At 44.0% G+C, this 25,333-nt stretch overlaps 1 protein-coding gene across 4 annotated transcripts in view; it reads left to right on the top strand.

Annotated features, from left to right (window-relative positions):
• Window positions 1–12,669: 12,669 nt before the first annotated feature.
• The window catches only part of ZNF236 (zinc finger protein 236), a 190,086-nt gene continuing 177,422 nt past the window's right edge, over window positions 12,670–25,333 (top strand). For all 4 annotated transcript variants that reach the window (XR_010984920.2, XM_068119805.2, XM_068119804.2 and 1 more), the window contains exons 1-3: window positions 12,670–12,763; window positions 13,742–13,887; window positions 21,327–21,491. Coding sequence is in view for 3 of the 4 variants with exons in the window: in XM_068119805.2 (XP_067975906.2) it covers window positions 12,712–12,763; window positions 13,742–13,887; window positions 21,327–21,491 (363 nt within the window). In the remaining variant the exon portion in view is untranslated. The remainder of the gene's footprint in view (window positions 12,764–13,741; window positions 13,888–21,326; window positions 21,492–25,333) is intronic.

The following is a 25,333-nucleotide window of genomic DNA, read 5'->3' as shown; positions in this document are numbered from 1 at the left end:
TCTATAAATATCTATATATACAGCATATATGTATATATATATATATATATATATATATATATATATATATATATATATATATATAAATATACATATATATATATATATATATATTATATATGTATATATACATATACATATATATACATATATATACATATATATACATATATATACATATATATATATATATATATATATATATACATATACATATATATATATACATATACATATATATACATATATATACATATATATATACATATATATATATACATATATATATACATATACATATATATATATATACATATATGCTGTATATATAGATATTTATAGATATATATATTGTCGTGCGACTCCGGTTAACACCAGAGACCGCGGATAGGCCTAAATGGTTTTATTGGAGGCGACGACCAAAGACGGATTCGGCTATAAAACGTGTATATATATGTATATATATATATGTATATGTATATATATGTATATATATGTATATGTATATGTATATATATGTACATATATGTATATATATATATATATGTATATATATATATATATATACATATATATATATATACAGACTTGGCATTTAATATGGTATATTTTTTTGTGGGGGTGAACTTACTTTTCAAAATGACTGAGAACCAAAAGTTCATTGGAATTATGTTGAAATTATTCTAGATTTTGTTAATGTGACCTTTAAAAGAAACAAAAACCACATTTGACATTTATAAACAAATAAATTGATCCTTGAAAGTGATGTAAACTGATATCGAACTCAATTCATGGACAGTACTGTGTTAAACTTCTGTGCGTTTTCCAGAAGTATCTCTTTATTTTGCACATTAGCCAAAAAAATTTTAAACAAAAGCTAAATTATGACTGGGATTAGGGACAGTAAAATTACAGTTCAGTACTTCGTGTAACCCCCACGAGCATTCAGGAGAGCACGTACACGTTGAGGCATGCTGTTCACGAGATTTGCCAACGTTTGGACAGGAATCGCTTGCCATGCAGTGACAATAGCCTGCTGCAATTCACGCACAGAGGCAGGCTACTGGTCCAAGTTGTCGATTTGACGCGTTAATTCTGCCCACAAGTTCTCTATCGGATTCATATCCGGGGACATGGCAGGCCACTCCATATGCTCTACACCACGGTCAGCAAGAAAGTGTTGGATCATGCGAGCACGATGAGGCTGTGCATTGTCATCTTGGAAGACAAAGTTTCTTCGAAAGGCTGCACGAACAAATGGAAGCAATGTTTCTTCCAGAATGGCCCTGTGCTTGAACTGGTTCAGGTTTCCATTCAGAACTACCAGGTCAGTTTTGCCCCCTGCATGAAAAGCAGCCCAAACGGTCACCCCACCACCTCCAGCTTGGACTCTTGGCACTATACAATCTTCGTTGTAGGCTTCATGTACCTGTCTGCGCACTCGGGCGCGGCCATATTGACGATAGACCAGAAATCTAGACTTGCCACTGAAGATCACGTGATTCCAGTGTCCTGGCTGCCATTGACGGTGCTCTCTGGCCCACTGGAATCGGCGCTGGCGGTGTTGTCTGGTCAGACGTGGCTTTCTCAGGGGACGACTGGCACGATAGCCTGCTTGAACCAGTCGTTGGTTGACTAGCCTTCTGGATACAGGCACTCAGCCCTAAGTTGCTGCCACTCAGCCCTAAGCCGATTAGCTGACTTGGTACGGCCATTGCAGACTAACCGGTGCAGCTGGCGATCATCCCTCCTTGTGGTTCTGCGGGGACGTCCTGCCCTCTGTATTGGAGTAGGGACACCCCTCTGAGCATTTCGTTTCAGGATCTTTGACACCTGACCTTGAGTGATGCCATACTGCCGAGCAATAGCACGCTGTTTCATGCTGTAATTTCGTAAAGCCACCACTAAATGGCAAACAGCATTGTCGAGGTGACGGACCATCTCCAGAAGAAGCGGCAATAACTTTTGGAGACGTGCAGCAGTTGTTTTCCACTAATGCAGAACGCAACAACCCTTGTATACCCGACTGTGAAGCCAATCGTCAAATGCACCTGTCCGTACATTTTGCCACGCCACCTGTGATATAATCCTGTTGTTGACTTCTTGTTGTGACAGACAATCAGTGACATGGTTCTTTTAACAAATAAATCACCGAAGCGTAAAAGAAACTCACCAGATTGATATACTGAGTTAAGAAAGTAAACCCAAGTCAAGAAAAAAAAAAATTCCATATTAAATGCCAAGTCTGTGTATATATATATATATATATATTATATATATATATCGGGCCTACACAGACACACACACACACACACACACACACACACACACACATATACACAAATACATACACACAGACACACACACATATATATATATATATACAGACTTGGCATTTAATATGGAATATTTTTTTTGTGGGGGTGAACTTACTTTTCAAGATGACTTAGAACCAAAAGTTCATTGGAATGATGTTGAAATTATTCTAGATTTTGTTAATGTGACCTTTAAAAGAAACAAAAACCACATTTGACATTTCGAAGCAAGTAAATTGATCCTTGAAAGTGATGGAAACTGATATGGAACTCAATTCACGGACAGTACTGTGTTAAACCTCTGTGCGTTTTCCAGAAGTATCTCTTTATTTTGCACATTAGCCAAAAATTTTTTTTAACAAAAACAAAAGTTAAATTACGACTGGGATTACGGACAGTAAAATTACAGTTCAATACTTCGTGTAACCCCCACGAGCATTCAGGAGAGCACGTACACATTGAGGCATGCTGTTCACGAGATTTGCCAAGGTTTGGACAGGAATCGCTTGCCATGCAGTTACAATAGCCTGCTGCAATTCACGCACAGAGGCAGGCTGCTGGTCCGAGTTGTCGATTTGACGCGTTAATTCTGCCCACAAGTTCTCTATCGGATTCATATCCGCGGACATGGCAGGCCACTCCATATGCTCTACGCCACAGTCAGCAAGAAAGTGTTGGATCATGCGAGCATGATGAGGCCGTGCATTGTCATCTTGGAAGACAAAGTTTCCTCGATAGGCTGCACGAACAAATGGAAGCAATGTTTCTTTCAGAATGGCCCTGTGCTTGAACTGGTTCAGGTTTCCATTCAGAACAACCAGGTCAGTTTTGCCCCTTGCCTGAAAAGCAGCCAAAACGGTCACCCCACCACCTCCAGCATGGACTCTTGGCACTATACAATCTTCGTTGTAGGCTTCATGCACTTGTGTGCACACTCGGACGCGGCCATATTGACGATAGACCAGAAACATAGACTTGTCACTGAAGATCACGTGATTCCAGTGTCCTGGCTGCCATTGACGGTGCTCTCTGGCCCACTGCAATCGACGCTGGCGGTGTTGTCTGGTCAGACGTGGCTTTCTCAGGGACACCTCGCACGATAGCCTGCTTGAACCAGTCGTTGGTTGACTAGCCTTCTGGATACAGGCACATTTGTCAGTTGCTGCCACTCAGACCGAAGCCGATTAGCAGACTTGGTACGGCCATTGCGGACTAACCGGTGCAGCTGGCGATCATCCCTCCTTGTGGTTCTGCGGGGATGTCCTGACCTCGGTATTGGAGTAGGGACACCCCTTTGAGCATTTCGTTTCAGGATCTTTGACCCCTGACCTTGAGTGATGTCATACTGCCGAGCAATAGCACGCTGTATAATGTCGGAATTTCTTAAAGCCACCACTAGATGACAAACAGCATTGTCGAGTTGACGTACCATCTCCAGGGGAAGCGGCAATAACTTTTGTAGATGTGCAGCAGTTGTTTTCCACTAATACAGAACGCAACAACCCTTATATACCCGATTGTGAAGCCAATCGTCAAATGTACCTGTCCGTACATTTTGTCACGCCACCTGTGATATAATCCTGTTATTGACTTCTTGCTGGGACAGACAATCAGTGACATGGTTCTTTTAACAAAGAAATCACCGAAGCATAAAAGAAACTCACCAGATTGATATACCAAGGTCAGAAAGTAAATCCAAGTCAAGAAAAAAAAAAAATTCCATATTAAATGCCAAGTCTGTATATATATATATATATATATACATATATATATATATATACATATATATATATATATATATATATATATATACATATATATATATATATATATATATATATATATATATATATATATATATACACGCACACACACACACACACACACACAAATACATAGACACATATATATATATATATATATATATATATATATATATATATATATATATATATATCGGGCCTACACAGACACACACACACACACACACACACACACACACACACACACACACACACACACACACACACACGTGTATAGCCAGAGCCAGGTGATTAAAGATTGCTCGTTCCGCCATCAACGGTTAAAAGAGCATCAAACGTTCGGTCAGCCACGTCACGCTGGCACGGACCCCAAACTCGGCAGTGCCTTCAGACTCAATCAGGTAAAGACGCACGTTCATGGTAATCGATTACCGTTATTATGTACACCCAAAACAATTATACTTTCCCGTTACCGTTGTTCGTCGTCATTGTTGATCGACGCGATGTCGCTTGGTGCACGAGACGGTTATTTTGTTTCACCCCCTTAATTGACTTCGTTAAATACTTAAGGAATTCTTTTAAAAGACTCGTTTACACAGATTTTGAACTGCAAACGAAAGTTATCCACAAAAGTGAAATCAAAGGTCAGCACAGATGCAAATTTACTCCGGAATATTTCGGCTATAATGAAAAAAGATAGTGTTCCCACCTTGAGCGTCGCCTTGATAGTGCAATGGAAGGCAATAAGAGGAAGAAGATTCCCTCGGTTCAACAAACCGTCAATATAGAAGGAAGAAGAAGAAGAGTAATAAAGTAATGAACTACTGTAATGGCGTCCTGACGGTGTTTTGGGGTGGATGAGGGTGATCATTGGGCCTTCTGTGCTTTCGTGAAGCGATGGATGATACACGGTCGTCGACATGGACGGTTCCAGGACTCCATAAGGGGAGGACAAGGACCGTTACAGTTTAACACTCATTTAAATATATTATATGTATCACCGGAAACAACGAATGTCGAATGGAAGTTTTTTCAGTCGAGAAGCAGTCAAATACAAAAGGTCTCTCGTCAAAAGATCATCACATATTGGAACAGTCTCACACAACATGTAGTCGGGTCTAACAGTAGTGAAGGTCTTTAACACTCACATCGGAATAGTCTCACACAACATGTAGTCGGATCTAACAGTAGTGAAGGTCTTTAACACTCACATCGGAATAGTCTCACACAACATGTAGTCGGGTCTAACAGTAGTGAAGGCCTTTAATTAACACTCACATCGGAATAGTCTCCCACAACAAGTAGTCGGGTCTAACAGTAGTGAAGGTCTTTAATTAACACTCGCATCGGAATAGTCTCCCACAACAAGTAGTCGGGTCTAACAGTAGTGAAGGCCTTTAATTAACACTCGCATCGGAATAGTCTCCCACAACATGTAGTCGGGTCTAACAGTAGTGAAGGCCTTTAATTAACACTCACATCGGAATAGTCTCCCACAACAAGTAGTCGGGTCTAACAGTAGTGAAGGTCTTTAATTAACACTCGCATCGGAATAGTCTCCCACAACATGTAGTCGGGTCTAACAGTAGTGAAGGCCTTTAATTAACACTCACATCGGAATAGTCTCACACAACATGTAGTCGGGTCTAACAGTAGTGAAGGTCTTTAACACTCACATCGGAATAGTCTCACACAACATGTAGTCGGGTCTAAAAGTAGTGAAGGCTTTTAATTAACACTCACATCGGAATAGTCTCCCACAACATGTAGTCGGGTCTAACAGTAGTGAAGGCCTTTAATTAACACTCACATCGGAATAGTCTCCCACAACAAGTAGTCGGGTCTAACAGTAGTGAAGGCCTTTAATTAACACTCGCATCGGAATAGTCTCCCACAACATGTAGTCGGGTCTAACAGTAGTGAAGGCCTTTAATTAACACTCACATCGGAATAGTCTCCCACAACAAGTAGTCGGGTCTAACAGTAGTGAAGGTCTTTAATTAACACTCGCATCGGAATAGTCTCCCACAACATGTAGTCGGGTCTAACAGGAGTGAAGGTCTTTAATTAACATTCGCATCGGAATAGTCTCCCACAACATGTAGTCGGGTCTAACAGTAGTGAAGGCCTTTAATTAACACTCACATCGGAATAGTCTCCCACAACATGTAGTCGGGTCTAACAGTCGTGAAGGTCTTTAATTAACACTCGCATCGGAATAGTCTCCCACAACATGTAGTCGGGTCCAACATTAGTGAAGGCCTTTAATTAACACTCACATCGGAATAGTCTCACACAACATGTAGTCGGGTCTAAAAGTAGTGAAGGCCTTTAATTAACACTCACATCGGAATAGTCTCCCACAACATGTAGTCGGGTCTAAAAGTAGTGAAGGCCTTTAATTAACACTCACATCGGAACGGTCTCCCACAACATGTAGTCGGGTCCAACAGTAGTGAAAGCCTTTAATTAACACTCACATCGGAATAGTCTCACACAACATGTAGTCGGGTCTAACAGTCGTGAAGGCCTTTAATTAACACTCACATCGGAATAGTCTCACACAACATGTAGTCGGGTCTCACAGTCGTGAAGGCCTTTAATTAACACTCACATTGGAATAGTCTCACACAACATGTAGTCGGGTCTAAAAGTAGTGAAGGCCTTTAATTAACACTCACATCGGAATAGTCTCACACAACATGTAGTCGGGTCCAACAGTAGTGAAAGCCTTTAATTAACACTCACATCGGAATAGTCTCACACAACATGTAGTCGGGTCTAACAGTCGTGAAGGCCTTTAATTAACACTCACATCGGAATAGTCTCACACATGTAGTCGGGTCTAACAGTAGTGAAGGTCTTTAATTAACACTCACATCGGAATAGTCTCACACAACATGTAGTCGGGTCTAAAAGTAGTGAAGGCCTTTAATTAACACTCACATCGGAATAGTCTCACACAACATGTAGTCGGGTCTAACAGTAGTGAAGGTCTTTAATTAACACTCACATCGGAATAGTCTCACACAACATGTAGTCGGGTCTAAAAGTAGTGAAGGCCTTTAATTAACACTCACATCGGAATAGTCTCCCACAACATGTAGTCGGGTCTAACAGTCGTGAAGGCCTTTAATTAACACATCGGAATAGTCTCCCACAACATGTAGTCGGGTCTAACAGTCGTGAAGGCCTTTAATTAACACTCACATCGGAATAGTCTCACACAACATGTAGTCGGGTCTAACAGTCGTGAAGGCCTTTAATTAACACTCACATCGGAATAGTCTCACACAACATGTAGTCGGGTCTAACAGTCGTGAAGGCCTTTAATTAACACTCACATCGGAATAGTCTCACACAACATGTAGTCGGGTCTAACAGTCGTGAAGGCCTTTAATTAACACTCACATCGGAATAGTCTCACACAACATGTAGTCGGGTCTAACAGTCGTGAAGGCCTTTAATTAACACTCACATCGGAATCGTCTCCCACAACATGTAGTCGGGTCCAACAGTAGTGAAGGCCTTTAATTAACACTCACATCGGAATAGTCTCACACAACATGTAGTCGGGTCTAAAAGTAGTGAAGGTCTTTTCTGCAACCGCCATCACGTCTGTCACCAACATGACCATATATGGTATTTAAAGTGAAACATCAATTACACAAAGAACGGAAGAATCGACAGTAGGATGATACCATCCCGTGCTTCCATACAGGTAAAGGTCAAGGTGTGTTTATTTCTGGATTACGTGAAGTGGAGCGCTGGACGGTTACCCTTCCACAGATGGAATAGGTGGTGGGGAGCGATTACACTTACACCAATACATCATATTATCGGCCTATAGTATACTATAGTACTATAAGTCGTTTGGAGGTTTCGGGTATGGAAGGTGAGGGAGCGGGAGGGGAGGTCGTTGGAACGTTGAAACCGCACCTGGGCGCGCGAGGCCCTGTGATTGGACGGTGCAAGTGAAAGCGAATACTGTGTGTGTTTGTAAAACCCAAGAATGAAACACTCACCCAGTACGTTACAAGTGTTCACTCCGACCTGGCGATCGTGCTAATTGCCGTTACGATGCCCACCTTTGAATTCGCATGTAATGTGTCCGTTGCATGTTAAGTACCCTTGGGATCGCAATCTTGGGATCGTTTAAAGCACGGTAATTCGTGCGTAGACAAATTAAAGTATAATTCAACACGGGTAGTAAGTGTCCCGGATTAATTCGGTATTTGTAATTTGTGAAGGTAATTTGCTGATTTTATTTACATGGCCTGTCTGGCGCCGCAGGTCTTGCACAATTAACAGATATTCGCCTCCTCGGCCCATATTGCACATCACCTTTGGGGATCTGTCACCGATTCCAGCACATCGTTACCTGTTTACACCAATCAGGACGGAGCTAAGGTTCAGGTGATTTGACTATAACTTCGCGATACGTTATCCTCTGACGTCACGTGAGTGTGTGTGTGTGTGTGTGTGTGTGTGTGTGTGTGTGTGTGTGTGTGTGTGTGTGTGTGTGTGTGTATGTGTGTGTGTGTGTGTGTTTGTGTGCATGTATATATGTGTATATGTGTATTTATGTGCATATATATTTGTGTGTGTGTGTGTGGATGTGTGTGTGTGTGTGTGTGTGTGTGTGTGTGTGTGTGTGTGTGTGTGTGTGTGTGTGTGTGTGTGTGTGTGTGTGTGTGTGTTTGTGAATAAGAAGAGAGACAGAATTGTGAGGAACAGAAATGAATAAACGAGATGTGTGCGTCTGTGTGTGTGTGTGTGTGTGTGTGTGTGTATGTGTGTGTGTGTGTGTGTGTGTGTGTGTTTGTGTGCATGTATATATGTGTATATGTGTATTTATGTGCATATATATTTATGTGTGTGTGTGTGTGGATGTGTGTGTGTGTGTGTGTGTGTGTGTGTGTGTGTGTGTGTGTGTGTGTGTGTGTGTGTGTGTGTGTGTGTGTATGTGTGTGTGTGTGTTTGTGAATAAGAAGAGAGACAGAATTGTGAGGAACAGAAATGAAAAAACGAGATGTGTGTGTGTGTGTGTGTGTGTGTGTGTGTGTGTGTGTGTGTGTGTGTGTGTGTGTGTGTGTGTGTGAATAAGAAGAGAGACAGAATTGTGAGGAACAGAAATGAAAAAACGAGATGTGTGTGTGTGTGTGTTTGTATACGTGTGTGTGTGTGTGTTTGTATACGCGTGTATGTGTGTGTGTGTGTGTGTGTGTGTGTGTGTGTGTGTGTGTGTGTGTGTGCGCGCGCTATCAGATTATCGACCACGAACTGCAACATGGGTACTGAAATCCCTCTTTATGTATGTGTAAATAAATAAATATAGGCCTACATAATACATATATATGACAATTATAAATTACACTGCAATCAATTAATTAATATGCATGTGTATTATAATTTAAACCTGTACAGTAAGTACATAGTTACAGGTGCAGAGCAGCTGAGAGTACCTTTTCTTTTCAAAGTTTGCATATTATCACAAATACCGTTTTATTTGGTGAAATTGTGCTTTCCATGCATTTTGTTACATCTTTGTAACAAATATAAACACGTTTCATTTCTATTTCCAGTTTGTTATAAATTACACTGCCGTGAAGTTTTAGAATGTAACAAAACGTATTTCTATTCACAGTATTTATTATTCACTCAAATGCAAAGTTCGCCAGAAATTTCTTCTTTGAATTTGCTGGATCAAGGTACAGGTAAAGTCAATCACTTTCATAAATTGAAACAGCGTGGTCTCGCGCGAGCACGCACAGGTATTAAGCAGAAGTAATTTGAGGATGAAAATCGAAGCAGATTTGGTTAGAGCATCCTTGCTTAAGTCTGGGAGGTCGGCGGTTCGAATCAAAGGCGTTAAAACTGGTGCGTGCGTTAAAACTGGTACGTGCGTTAAAACTGGTGCGTGCGTTAAAATTGGTACGTGCGTTAAAACTGGTAGGTGCGTTAAAACTGGTACGTGCGTTAAAACTGGTGCGTGCGTTAAAACTGGTACGTGCGTTAAAACTGGTACGTGCGTTAAAACTGGTACGTGCGTTAAAACTGGTGCGTGCGTTAAAACTGGTACGTGCGTTAAAACTGGTACGTGCGTTAAAACTGGTACGTGCGTTAAAACTGGTGCGTGCGTTAAAACTGGTACGTGCATTGAAACTGGTACGTGCGTTAAAACGGGTACGTGCATTGAAACTGGTACGTGCGTTAAAACTGGTACGTGCGTTAAAACCGGTGTTTGCGTTAAAACTGGTACGTGGGTGAAAACTGGTACGTGCGTTAAAACTGGTACGTGCGTTGAAACTGGTACGTGCGTTAAAACGGGTACGTGCATTCAAACTGGTACGTGCGTTCAAACTGGTACGTGCGTTAAAACCGGTGTTTGCGTTAAAACTGGTACGTGGGTGAAAACTGGTGCGTGCGTTAAAATGGGTGCGTCCGTTAAAACTGGTACGTGGGTGAAAACTGTTACATGCGTTAAAATGGGCGCGTCCGTTAAAACTGGTACGTGGGTGAAAACGGGTACATGAGTGAAAACGGGTACATGTGTTAAACTGGTACGTGGGTGAAAACTGTTGCGTGCGTTAAAATGGGCGCGTCCATTAAAACTGGTACCTGTGTTAAAACTGGTACGTGGGTGAAAACGGGTACATGTGTTAAACTGGTACGTGGGTGAAAACTGTTGCGTGCGTTAAAATTGGCGCGTCCATTAAAACTGGTGCGTGCGTTAAAACTGGTACGTGCGTTAAAACTGGTACGTGCGTTGAAACTGGTACGTGCGTTAAAACGGGTACGTGCATTGAAACTGGTACGTGCGTTAAAACTGGTACATGCGTTAAAACCGGTGTTTGCGTTAAAACTGGTACGTGGGTGAAAACTGGTGCGTGCGTTAAAATGGGTGCGTCCGTTAAAACTGGTACGTGGGTGAAAACTGTTACATGCGTTAAAATGGGCGCGTCCGTTAAAACTGGTACGTGGGTGAAAACGGGTACATGAGTGAAAACGGGTACATGTGTTAAACTGGTACGTGGGTGAAAACTGTTGCGTGCGTTAAAATGGGCGCGTCCATTAAAACTGGTACCTGTGTTAAAACTGGTACGTGGGTGAAAACGGGTACATGTGTTAAACTGGTACGTGGGTGAAAACTGTTGCGTGCGTTAAAATTGGCGCGTCCATTAAAACTGGTACCTGTGTTAAAACTGGTACGTGGGTGAAAACGAGTACATGTGTTAAAACTGGTACGTGCGTTAAAACTGGTACGTGCGTTAAAACTGGTACGTGCGTTAAAACTGGTGCGTGCGTTAAAACTGGTACGTGCGTTAAAACTGGTACGTGCGTTAAACTGGTGCGTGCGTTAAAACTGGTACGTGCGTTGAAACTGGTGCGTGCGTTAAAACTGGTTCGTGCGTTGAAACTGGTACGTGCGTTGAAACTGGTACGTGCGTTGAAACTGGTACGTGCGTTAAAACTGGTACGTGCGTTAAAACTGGTACGTGCGTTAAAACTGGTACGTGCGTTAAAACTGGTACGTGCGTTAAAACTGGTGCGTGCGTTAAAACTGGTACGTGCGTTAAAACTGGTACGTGCGTTGAAACTGGTACGTGCGTTCAAACTGGTACGTGCGTTAAAACTGGTACGTGCGTTAAAACTGGTGCGTGCGTTAAAATGGGTGCGTCCGTTAAAACTGGTACGTGGGTGAAAACTGTTACATGCGTTAAAATGGGCGCGTCCGTTAAAACTGGTACGTGGGTGAAAACGGGTACATGAGTGAAAACGGGTACATGTGTTAAACTGGTACGTGGGTGAAAACTGTTGCGTGCGTTAAAATGGGCGCGTCCATTAAAACTGGTACCTGTGTTAAAACTGGTACGTGGGTGAAAACGGGTACATGTGTTAAACTGGTACGTGGGTGAAAACTGTTGCGTGCGTTAAAATTGGCGCGTCCATTAAAACTGGTACCTGTGTTAAAACTGGTACGTGGGTGAAAACGGGTACATGAGTGAAAACGAGTACATGTGTTAAAACAGGTACGTGTGTTAAAAGTTGTACGTGCTGCTTTTTTTGCGTGACGCTCGGTATTTAAAAAGGAGAGGGCACAAAGAAGCAGTCATCGTGCAGGCTTTATGGGTTGAATGGCCTCCACCTGTGTTGAAGCTCTTTGTCTTTAAGGAAACGCAGAGATGGAACAAAACGAACTTGTAAAATTGCTTGTTGTTGTTGTTTAAGGAATGCATCATTAAAAATAAAACAATTATAAAAATCCACTTTCCCTCAATGTTTATTCACAGAAACTCGAAGTGTGAAGATTATTTTTTTACGTTGAGAATGTGCAGACAGGTATTGATGTGTAATGAGTAATGACACATGGAAGCACCGAATGTAGGACGGAAATGGACGAATCGACTCCCATCGACGGTATTTTACAGGACTGCGTACTCCCCGATGCAAAGGCTCGTTTTTGAGCTCTCTTCTGCAGAATGATCCTTAGTTATCCCTTTCTTTTGGAAGAGGCTGTATATGCAGTCTTTTCGCACACATTGACAACGCCATCACCAGCGCATGCGCAGAAAGGATATTTAGGCGTCCTGTTTACCGCCATTTTGTTTCGCCTCAGACCGCGGAGAGAGATGCCCCGGGGAAGACCACCTAAGCACCACACTCAGGAGGCCGACACTGGAGGTGAGCAGACGAAAAAAATTCCCTGCTACACTTTAGGCCAGATAATGACAGTTAAGGTGGGTGACGAACGCTTCCAAATCTGTTAAAAGTGCTTCACTGTAGGTGTATAGTCCCCATTGTGTGCGGAATGATATGCGAAGCCGACATGGCGGCGCCTGGGTTGTGGTGTTCGGCTTTTCTTCCGTTTTAAGGCTTACGAAACCTGTTCGCGGTCGGGAATGTGTTCGTTGAGGGATTTGAGCGACGCGGTTTTTGACACTTTCTTTTACTGTTTATGGCTGTGGGACGATGGCTTTCGATTCCACCGTCTTTTGGCCTCGGGGCGTTTGAGGCCCTTTACGTAGAAATGTTGATGAACCACCCGACGCTTCTTATACACCGCCTAGATGATTAAAGTCCCGAGATTCGTGGCGGGGATACTTTTTAGTTCGTGGAAGTCGAGCATAACGTACTCGTAACTACCTGTAGTGAAATCCTTCAACAATCTCGTCGTTTGCCTTTTGCTTCATACGTGGATCGTTTCGTGCGGCATGGAAGTTTGGGCCGGCCCATAAGTCCTGTGATCCCTTTCCTGTCACCCACAAGGATAGAGTATATATATTCTTTCGTTCGTCATGATTTACAATGTTTTTTTAAAATAATTGCTATTATTATTTATTCTCAACTTTTTGTATTTAATTTCTAGTCGAATAAGCTGTTGTATATTAATTTGGATAACACGTGACTTGAACCTTCACATTTTGTCATCAGTCATGACTTGTACTTGTAGACAAATGTGCTGATTGGACATCCATTTATTGATCAATTGTGTTTTGTTTTTGTATAAAAAGTATTTTCTGTACTGTGAGGTTAATAAAGATATGTTTACCTGCCGTTGGTGTTTGTGTGGATGTGGCGGTGCCATACATTGATTTGGTAGATTAAAGTACCCGTACGGTCGTTTCATCCGACCTTGTTGGATCACGGCTGTCCCCGTAGGGACTGTGTGTTTGGGTGTGGAGCAGGTGGACAGGACTGCGGACGTGATGGGCAAAGCACACCTGGTGTGTGACGTATGCACGCAGGTGTTCACCAAGCACAGCCAGCTCCAGCGACACCTGCGTCAGCACCAGGAGAATGACAAGGTTTGTACAAATGTTGGTGATGATTGATCGATTTGAGATACATTTCACGGCTTCCTAAAGCTTTAGCATCTTGAGGTCCAACAACATATTCACTGAAGTCACGTTTTCCACAGACAAACACAATAGGTATGATTATGATTACAGGATTGACTAAATGCAAGTTGCAGTGATGTTCCTGTCTGTAAGGTGTGAACACACCTAATTTGTGAGGTATGATGTGGCACCATTCCTTTGAGAGCATTTGCCAGCATTGTGGAATGGTGCTCTACTGGAGTAAGAAGCCAATGCCAGATGAGCCATTGCAGAGTTCTTCTCCCCCCCGCCCTCCTCCTCCCCCACTCCTCCCCCCCACTCCCCGTTATAGGTTAGAGTTCCATTTTTCTTCTTTTTGTATGCAGCATCATTTGCTGGGGGATTGGATTGGAGGGGAGGGGAGGGGTGGGGGGTGGGGGAGAGATGTGCTGCTCATACAGTTCCCCTTGTAGGTTGCAGCAGGAATTTGAACTTTGTTCAGGGTCCTGGCAACTGCTCACCTACTCTACACTAAGGACGCAATGAGATATGTAAACGTCCACCAACCAAAGTTGGAAGGTCCACCAACGGCACACACATCGATGATTTGCCTGGTCTTCAAAACGCCAGGTTGACATATATACCTGGGCTGGCAAAACCCAAGTGAGACGGCTCATGGGCAAGTTTGCACATGTCGAAGCTGTCCTGCAACCCCGAGTTCCATTTATTTGTTAGAAAGGCCTCAAGTACAGGTCATGTGATCCGGCTCTGTCACGTAACAGTGAACTTTATGTACAGTGTCCAAACAACACAAGTTTAATGGAGATAGAAATTGCACCTTTTTGTAGTTTGCTTGTTGTTTTTTTTATTCCACTTTGTGACTCATCTATCTGAGGACTGTTGAGCGCATTCTCTAAGGGTGATGTAATGGTCTTGGATGTGCCGAATCTTTTATTTATATATCCAGTCCATGACTTCATTTGTCCCTCAAAGTGTTTATGGCAGTAGTATTTAAGTTTCCATATTGCTCCTTTAACTGTGCCGCAGTTGCTTCAGTCACTTCCTTATTTGTGAATCTGTGGCTATGCAGGTGTGACTAAATACAAAACAACAACAACAGGCATTTTAAGGCCATTTTCCCTGCTAGAGCGGGGGTTAGCCTTGCGGTCCCCATGACAATCTTCTCCATTTTGCCCTATTTTCTGCATCTCTCCTTGTTAACCCCCTTGCCCGCATTTCTTCTTCCACCACCTTTAGCCAAGAATTTCTCGGTCTTCCCCATCCTCTACTTCCTGCTACATTCATTTCCATCACTCTTCTCAACCAGTCACTTTCATCCTTCCTCAACACATGACCAAACCATCTCAACGTGTTCCTCTTCACAGCATCCATCACAGGCTCTATTCCCATCATCTTTCGCAATTCATCATTTGTCTTCCTCTCTCTCAACGATACTCCACACATCCACTGAACCATTCGCATTTCCACCCTTTCCAGCCTTCGTTGCGGCTCTACGTTCATTACCCATGTCTCGCTCCCATAAATCATAACACTTCTCACACATGCAGCATACACCTTTCCCTTCTGCTTCAACGACACTCCCCTCCTCGTCAGCACGCCACTCAGTTCCCGAAACTTCTTCCATGCACATCTCACCCGAGCAACCGTTGCGGAGTCTGATCCACCTTCTCCATTCAGCATGTCTCCGAGGTAGCAAAATGTTTTTTCTCTTCACACCCCAACTTCCCTCTGCCTTCAACATATCTCCCACAACTCACATCGGCCCTCCCGCTTTTTTATTCTTTGTTCTTTTATCGCTTCCTCAACTTCCTTCCCAGTTATCTTCTCTGCCGGTCTGAAAACTGGGTTGCTCTCTATTTTGCCATCCCGTTCATTCTCTGCATTCAACAGCATTTCCATACATCTCTTCCATCTTCCTTTAATTCGATCTGGGTCGACAACGATTTGTCCCACTTCATCCACTTCATCCTTCATCCTCCAACTCACGCCCATCACATTGCTCCTCTCTTTCGCTATCTGCTTTGCAATCCTGAATACCACTCTCTGACCCTCTTCCGAATCCAAGCGTTCTCCAAACATTTTCCTATCTTCCTCCTGCTCCGTTGCCTGGTGTTGGGCTAGCGGCTAGGGTGCCAGCTTAGGATCCTAGGATCCTGGGTTCGAATCCCGGTCGATCGCTGAATTAACGCCAGGGGGGTTGACTCAGCCTGTCATCCTTCCAAGGTCGGCAAATTGAGTACCAGTTCACTGGTAATTCCCTGTTTGTCGTAAAAAGGCGACAAAAAGGGTTGGCGGCAGGAAGGGCATCCGGCCGTAAAACATTGCTTCAAAAAGGGGACCAAAAAAACAACAACAGCCACGGTCCCCGAAAAAGGCCAACCCCCGCTTGCGGGGAAAAATGGCCTCTAAAGGTGGTCCTCTTGCTCCTTTGCTTCCTCTTTCTTTGCAGCCTTCTTGGCTGCCTTATAACTTTCATGCTCTGCCTTTTCTGCTCCCGTACCTTTCACCTTATGCCACTCCTTGAACTTCTTCCTCTTCTCGTCGATCCTCTTTCCAACTTCGTCATCCCACCACCATGCTTCCGAGTGCCTCGGTGGTCCTTTTGTCCATCCACATACCTCACGAACGGCTCCCAACAGACTATCCTTCATTGACATCCAACCACTTTCAAGCTCAACCACATCATCATCTACCATACTCAGCCTCTCTTTTAATGCCTCCCTCACTGTCACCTCTTTCAACCTCCACACCTTCATTCTCGGTTGGTACTTCACCCACCGAGCTCTTCTCGCACATTTCACCCTTATGTCGCAGACAACCCAGTGGTGCTGTGAAACAGCCCGCTCCCCCGGGATCACCTTTGTGTCACGGAGGTGCCCCCTTTCTCGCCTACACACCATCAGGTAGTCAACGGTTGTCGTCGACCCACCTGACGTGTATGTAACAAGCTTATTATCCTCTTTCTGGAACTGAGTATTACAAATCAACAAACCAGCTCCATCAGCAAACTCCAAAATCATTGCACCTTCTACATTTCTCACACCATATCCGTAACCCCCATGAACTCCCTCAAAACCATCCATACTCCTTCCCCCATGTCCATTTAGGTCTCTTCCTACCACAACAACTTCCTCATCCTTCTCGTTTTCCATCAGCTTCTCTATCGCACACCAGAACTTGTCCTTCTCTTCATCGCTTCGACCAACCTGCGGAGCATATCCCGAGATGACGTTCACCAAGAGCTTTACAATCATCATTTTCACCATCATCAACCTATCACTCACTCTAGTCACACTCACCACACTGTCTACAAACTCCTCAGAAAACAGGACACCAACACCATTCACGCCCTTCGGGCACCCTTGCCACACAAACTTGTATTTCTGTCCCTGCCTACCCTTCACCATTCTCACACCACTTCCCTTCCATCTCGTCTCCTGCACACAACATATGGCCACTCTTCTTCTGACCAATACTTCCACCACTTCTCCTGATCTCTGTCATTGTCCCTACATTCTTTGCAGACTTCAAATGTCAAAACATAATATATATAGTCACTCGGGCACAGGTTTAGGCCGGATGAGAGTGGTGCGATCCAACTGTGGTGGCATTGTGGTGATCCAGCCGCTTGAGGCCGCATTCATGTAGGGCATTCTGCACAATTATGATCCTTGTGCTCAGGTGCGGTGTTCTGCCACATCTGAAGTCCGAGTTAAAACGTGACTTGTGAAAAACAAAATTTAATCAGACATCGTGTTCTGAATCCGCAACTAATAACTTTACATAGTGTCTTTCTTACCTGCCTGTGCTTTGCAATCGTCAACGGTGTGCTCAGTGGTCTAAAAACCAAGCAGGTGAGTACCATGAAGTCTGTTACAGATGTTTAGCACAGACATTGGTGTGTCTTAAAGGACGAAGCTTTTGTCAAATTGTGCTTTTAGTTGTGAAATAAGTTTTGTGAGTCGTCAATTGCTCTTGGTCATCATTTCCCAGGCGGCCTGTGGCTGCTTATTGCATTATTGCTGTGAGCGTGGCAGTGCCACTGATGCAGTGCCCCCTTGTTCCCAGGAAGCCGGTACTCATTTTGCTGACCTCGGAAGGATGACAGGCTGAGTCAACCCACCTGGTGTTATTTAAAGCCAAGACAAGGGCTCAAACTCGAGACCCTGCGATCTTTACCGTTAAGGCAGCGCCAGGCTTACTTGCCCTTGATGAGGGAGAACGAGGGTTGTCTTTGGCTCGACTTGTAGGATGATGCTTGATCCACAACCCATGCTTCTGGCTATAGTGTGCAGCCAACATAAGCCCTCTATATAGCATGCTGACAACCATCTTGTGTGTCTTCCAATCTCGTGTTGTGTTGAACTTGTTCAAAGTTGTCTGAAAGGCTGTTTGCATATTTTCTACATGAAAAGGGGTGATTTTATATCCCCACCACAATGAGTTGACCACGTGCATCACACTTTCTTTCCCTTGCTTACTCTTTTAGCGTAATGCGAAACAGGCCCACTCTTGTCAAGTGTTCATGATGAAAATAGTTTTTTTTGGGGGATGACAGATATTTCCATGAAAATGCTCATCCCTATGTGTTAGATCGCATTGCTTTGTCTTGATGGCTTTTTTGTGCACTTGGTCGAGGTTGGTATGAGAACTAACACATAGCACATATCATAAATGGAGCAGGAGACAAGGTGAGGGGCAGGAGAGGAAAGCACAACAATAGTTGGGAACAGGAGATCAGAGAGAGAGAGAAAAAGAGAGAGAGAGAGAAAAAGAGAGAGAGAAAAAGAGAGAGAGAAAGAAAAAGAGAGAGACAAAAAGAGAGAGACAAAAAGAGAGACAAAAAGAGAGAGACAAAGAGAGAGAAAGAAAAAGAGAGAGAGAAAGAAAAAGAGAGAAAGAAAGAAAGAGCGTGCGCTGGGGTGGGGGTACATGGGATAAACCAGATGGACACTACAGGGAATTTCAGGAAAGAAAAAGAAATTTGAAGGATTCATGGCTCGTCCACGTTCAACATAGATGTTATTTGGGGTGTATTAATGGGGGTAGAAAACATCGATGTTTTGGATGGGCGAAGATAAGAGATGGTGGTGAACAGCTGTTTTGAAGACCTGGAGGGAGGGGTTTGATTGAAGAGTGTGGGAGTTTGTTCCAGATGGGGGGGAAAAAAGAGGAATGAAAGAGTGAAGGTGAGCAGAGATTCTTGATTTTGGCAGTTTCACCAGAAGAGGGTTTCTGGTAGATCTTGTGCGTCCTGCAGGATTATTTTGGAGAGAGAGAGAGAGAGAGGGAGGGAGAGAGAAAGAAAGAAAGAAAAAGAAAGAACACGAGCAAGCACAGACAGAGCAGGGGGTGCTAGGTTGGGGAGTCGTTTTTTTTTTTTTTTTTTTTTTTTTTTAATTTATAAATACCATGGAAGTGCCTTAGTATTCAAAAAGGGAATCGTATGTAAATATGCTTTTTGTATACAGATTTGAGGCTCTTGTAGGAGATAGCACACAGAACGAATCAGGATGTAACAGATCAAAAGGAACAGTAGGGAGGGAATGGGGACACCAAAAGCAGGGAATGAGGTACTTGGTAGAGGCAGATTTGGATAAGTAAGGAATGCGGGGAAAAATGACAGCTCGAGGAGATCCAGTGTGGGAACAAGATGCATACAGCGGCAAACACTGAGGAAGAACTGGAAACTTGGAAAGAGGTGAGGTTGGGGAATTTAACATGGGTGGTGGGGGTGGGGGGAGTAGAAAAGATCATGGTTTTGGATTGGTGATGGTATTTATGCAATGGTGGTGAACAGCTTTCTTGAAAATCTGGAGGGAAGAATGAGATTGAAGGAAATGAGGAACTTGGTTCCACAGGTCAGAGAAAAGAGAAGTGGATGAGTGGAGGTGAGCAGTGAGTCTGGATATTGAGAGTTTCACCAAAGGTGTTGCTGGCAGACCACATGCCCTGTTGAAACCTGGAGGGTGGGAGAGAAGGGCAGAGTATGGAAAGGGCAAGAGGGTGCAATACCAGAAAGCCACCTCCCCTTCTCTCTACCTTGCCATTCCTGGATGTTTCCAGCAAAACTAGATTTGGGCTCAAGGTGAAAGGAAATGATTGGTTTTGCTCCAGAGTAATGTCGGCCTGGCGATGAGGGAGGCACTGGGTTAGGATTGAAGTAATTTTGTTTCCAGGCAGATGATGAGAGGTCAGATTGATCGTTTGATGTTGCTGACGAATGAATGCTTGAGAAATGTAGTTCAGGGTGCGGCAGAAAGGTGGAAACGAATGGAGAGTGAGATTTTTGGGATGGGTTTGGTGGGGTATTAGAAAAAATGGCCGGAGCCTGGTTTCTGGTTATGTATCATGTATTTGATGCGTTCCTTCATTCGATGCATTTGATGCAACTTTTCCTAGAAGTAGATTATTTCAACTCCACATGGCCCCCATGGACTTAATTTCTCAATTTCGAAATAGATTTAACCTCATCAGTCGCATTTTTAGCACCTGGTTGTTGAAATTTGGGGATTGCTTTAAAGGTTAGAGTATCTTCGTTGTCTGTGCATCAGGAGGAGGTGGAGATATTGTTGGTTTGCCCTTTGTAGTCGAAGAAGGCTGCTCACACATGACGTGTGAACACGTGTGCGTGAATGCGTTTATAGTTTTGGAGCTGCAGGCTGCAAATCATCGAGAGAGCAGGTATTGTAACCGGAAAAATACCAGAGCACCCGACAGGAATTTGTGATTTGGTCAGGGTGCCGGCAATGACTCCCCTCCATTAATAATACCATGGGGGTAGTCAATCACCACCTGTTAACGTTGGCAGACGGGACACCAAACGTTAATGTCCATCCGAGAGCGCCCGCGAAGCACCAATCCGACGGTTGACAGTCGGGTTGGGAATCGAACCCAGGCTGGACGGCTCGAAGGTAAGTTGGCCTCTGCTCCATCTTATCGAAGGAGGGGGCTTAAAGCAGAAGCTGCTTACCCCTCACAAAGCATTGAAAAGAGCATTCAACTAGTTTGAATAGTTTGCATTGTACTTCATCACCCTCTAGTCGTAGTAGTCGCAGTAGTAGTTATTCATTTGCTTGCTTCATTACTTTTTTTTCACGACTTCGTAATGATGTTATCATTTGTCTATCCTGGGATGCCTGATGTGGTTCGTGTTTCAATGTAGGATAATTTCTAGCATCGTTTCACACCCTCTACTCACCTTCAGCCTGACCGTGATTGCTGATTGACGTATCTCGATCGATAAGTTTTACAATTGCAGTAGGTTCATCATGTGATCTATCATACGGACAGAGGGTAATTGTGTAGTTGCTGAAGGACTGAGGCATGCAGAGTGTTTCCACCACACCAACTCGCCTCGTTTCCCCTTACTTTCTTCGCTCGTAATGTTTGTGTGCTGCCGGCAGCCGTTCCGCTGCGAACAATGCTCATCCACGTTCAACATAGAGCACAATCTGGAGCTCCACCGTGCAACGCACCAGATCGACCGGCTCGCCTGCCCCGACTGTGGACGGGCGTTTTCTCGTGTCGCCAGCCTCAAGGCCCACATCATGCTGCACCAGCAGGAGGAGGTGTGTGCATTCTATTGCCTTTTTATCATTTGCGAGGCCTTTTCTTTTGAGCATTGATTTATGTTTTAATTAAAAACTTGAATAACACAGACCTCTTTATTGCTGCAGATTGCTTATATGTTCACTATACAGTTATTGCTCTGGTGAAAAGCTCGTGCTGTACAAAAAAAAGGTGAAAAAGGTGTCCTGACCTTCATTTTGCAGCATTTTCTGTTCAACTTATTATTTGTAAATAAAGCGGTTCTCAAGTTATCTGGGTTTAATATGACTGCTTTTAATGAGTAATGTACCACAAAATGCTGAATCTGTGGCTGCTGATGTCATCCAGGGCCAAAACTGAAAATGGAGAGATGTTGTTGAAAAAGGAAGTTGGGACAATTTGAGAATTTTTGACAAAAAGAAGAAAAGGAAAAACTTGTGCAACAGGAATCTGCAAACCTGGCCATTTTCACAGCGTTTTGTACAAATATTTGAACAAAGCTATAATCTTGCAGTGCCCTTGATGTTTATTTGAAGAGTATTGTAGCACATTATTGCTGGCACGAGGAAAACCGCAGTAACCGATGTCGCCACAAAACGTGTCAAAAACGCCAGAACAGCACTCGGTAAAGCGTGTACCTCCGCCAGGCTGAACAGTTTGCGTTTTGGATCCAGAATGAAAATGAAAATGAATGAATGATCGTTTTGAGGCCATTTTTCCCTGCTAAAGTGCCCCATGACCTCATGGTTCCCTTTTTGAGGCAGTTTTTTTTTATGGCCGGATGCCCTTCCTGACGCCACCCCTTAGTCACCTCTTACGATGAGCAGGGATATGGTGTACCTATTCTAAACCGGGGTACACACCGGGATCATTCATCCCAGCAAGCTGGTACTCAATTTGCCGACCTCGGAAGGATGACAGGCTGAGTCAACCCCCCTGGTGTTAATTCAGCGATCGACCGGGATTCGAACTCAGGATCCTAGGATCCCAAGCCGGCACCCTCACCGCTAAGCCAACACCAGGCTAGTTTTGGATCCAGACCTGAACCAAAATCGAATCTGCTTGCTATTGTCACCTGCCCAACTCAACCACCAAGTTCTGTCATCGTACGTCCACAACTTTTTGAAATATCGTGCCATACTGTACATCACTTTTGGTCCTATCCCTACAACGTGAAGAATCACTTCAAAAGCTCTCGTATCTGGATCCAGATCTTCACCAAGGTCTAACCAATTAGTCATCGTCAGACACCCTGGTGTTGGGCTAGCGGCTAGGGTGCCGGCTTAGGATCCTAGGATCCTGGGTTCGAATCCCGGTCGATCGCTGAATTAACGCCAGGGGGGTTGACTCAGCCTGTCATCCTTCCGAGGTCGGCTAATTGAGTATCAGTTCACTGGTAATTCCCTGTTTGTCGTTAAAGGCGGCCAAAAGGGTTGGCGTCAGGAAGGGCATCCGGCCGTAAAACATTGCTTCAAAAAGGGGACCAAAAAACAACAACAACCACGGTTCCCGAAAAAGGCCAACCCCCGCTTTGCGGGGAAAAATGGCCTCTAAAGGTGGTTCTATATATAGACACCCAACGTGTCCACCAGGTTTTTGCCGAATCCATCCATAACTTTGTGAGAAATCCTGCTCACAGACAGAAAGGGGTGAAGATATAACCTCCATCCACCATTCCACCATCGGTGGTGGAGGCATTGAGAGTCATGTTGGTATACAAGTGTTACATCATTGACACCCTCCCACGATGCTGGAGATGAAACTGATTTATGTGGGTTTTTTCCTCCGATCAGTTAAACTTAAAACTATACAAAGAAAAGGCAATTCTGCCAATCTAGCCGCCTTGCGTCTCCATTCGACGACGAGAGCTTTGGTGCCAACAAAATGATGCATGCATTTTTAGTTGTAATTACCTCCGCCAATAAAGGTGGATGGAGGTCATGTTTTCACCCCTGTCTGTTTGTCTGTCCGTTTGTTTGTTTGTGCACAAAATATCTCAAAAAGTTGTGGAAGGATTCGGACGAAATTTGGCAGAGATGTAGCACGTATGTGACTAGGACTAAATGATTAGATTTTGGTGAAGATCCGGATTTGGATCCGGCTACTATAATTTTTTAATTGATTCTTCTCCATTGGGGAATAATATGAATGATCGTTTTAAGGCCATTCTCCCTGTTAGAGTGGGGGTTAGCCTTGCGGGCCCCATTACAATCATGGTTCCCTGTTTGAGGCAATGTTTTTATGGCCGGATGCCCTTCCTGACGCCAACCCTTGGTCACGCTCTTACGATGCGCAGGGACACGGTGTACTTATTCTAAACCGGGGTACACACCGTGATCATTCATCCCAGCAAGCTGGTACTCATTTTGCCGACCTCGGAAGGATGACAGGCTGAGTCAACCCCCCTAGCGTTAATTCAGCGATCGACCGGGATTCGAACCCAGGATCCTAGGATCCCAAGCTGGCACCCTAACTGCTAAGCCAACACCAGGCTTCTCCATTGGGGGATAGGGCCAAAAACGATACATAGCAGGATGTCTCAAAAAGTTGTGAACGGATTTGGACGAAACTAGGTGGACCGGTTGGGTGTGTGAGTGACGAGGAAGAATCGACTCCATTTTGGTGAAGATCCGGATCCAGCTAGTTGAGTTTTTGTCCCCCGTCGCACCGCGGAGCGAAAGGAGGACTATGGTTTTCCCCTCCGTCTGTGTGTGCGTCCGTGTGTGCGTGCGTGCGTTGAACCTTGTGAGCGGAATATCTTGAAAAATAAATGAACTACTAACTTCTAATCCGGTGTGTGGGTGTATCTACGCATAAGGAAGAACGCTATTGAAAATTGGGTCGCCACGTCAAAATCCAAGATGGCCGCCGCCATATATGTCTGAACCTTGTGAGCGAAATATCTTAAAAAATAAACGAACTACTAACTTCTAATCTGGTGTGGGTGTATCTACACATAAGGAAGAACGCTATTGAAAATTGGGTAGCCAAGTCAAAATCCAAGATGGCCGCCGCCATGTATGTCAACATTTTGAGCGGAATATCCTGAAAAATAAGCGAAGTACCAACTTCTAATCTGGTGTGTGGGTGCATCTAGGCATAAGGAAGAACGCTATTGAAAATTGGGTCGCCACGTCAAAATCCAAGATGGCCGCCACCATATATGTCTGAACCTTGAGCGGAATATCTTGAAAAAGAAACCAACTACTCGCTTCTAATCTGGTGCGCGACTGTATCTAGGCATAAGGAAGAACGCTATTGAAAATTGGGTCGCCACGTCAAAATCCAAGATGGCCGCCACCATATATGTCTGAACCTTGTGAGCGGAATATCTTGAAAAATAAACGAACTTCTAACTTCTAATCTGGTGTGTGGGTGTGTCTCCAACCCACTCGCAAATATTATCGACTCTTCCATGTTTCCTGCTTCTTCCACTTTGTCAACTCACATCACTTCACCGACGGGGGACTAGGCGCAACGCTTGTTGTCCCCCATCGCACCGCGGAGCGAAAGGGGGACTATGGTTTTCCCCTCCGTCTGTGTGTGCGTGCGTGCATGCGTAAGCGAAGGACCGAATTCTAATTTGGTGTGTGGGTGCAAATAGGCATATGGAAGAACCCTATTGAAAATTAGGTCACCACGTCAAAGGCCAAGATGGCCACCGCCATGTATGTCTGAACCTTGTGAGCGGAATATCTTGAAAAATAAATGAACTACTAACTTCTAATCTGGTGTGTGGGTGTATCTACGCATAAGGAAGAATGCTATTGAAAATTGGGTCGCCACGTCAAAATCCAAGATGGCCGCCGCCATGTATGTCTGAACCAAGTGAGTGGAATATCTTGAAAAATAAGCGAAGTAC

The sequence above is a fragment of the Myxine glutinosa genome, chromosome 6 (assembly GCF_964187855.1).
Source record: "Myxine glutinosa chromosome 6, kmMyxGlut1.1, whole genome shotgun sequence".
Classification (NCBI taxonomy): domain Eukaryota; kingdom Metazoa; phylum Chordata; class Myxini; order Myxiniformes; family Myxinidae; genus Myxine; species Myxine glutinosa.
This window is presented reverse-complemented; position numbering and strand designations above follow the sequence as displayed.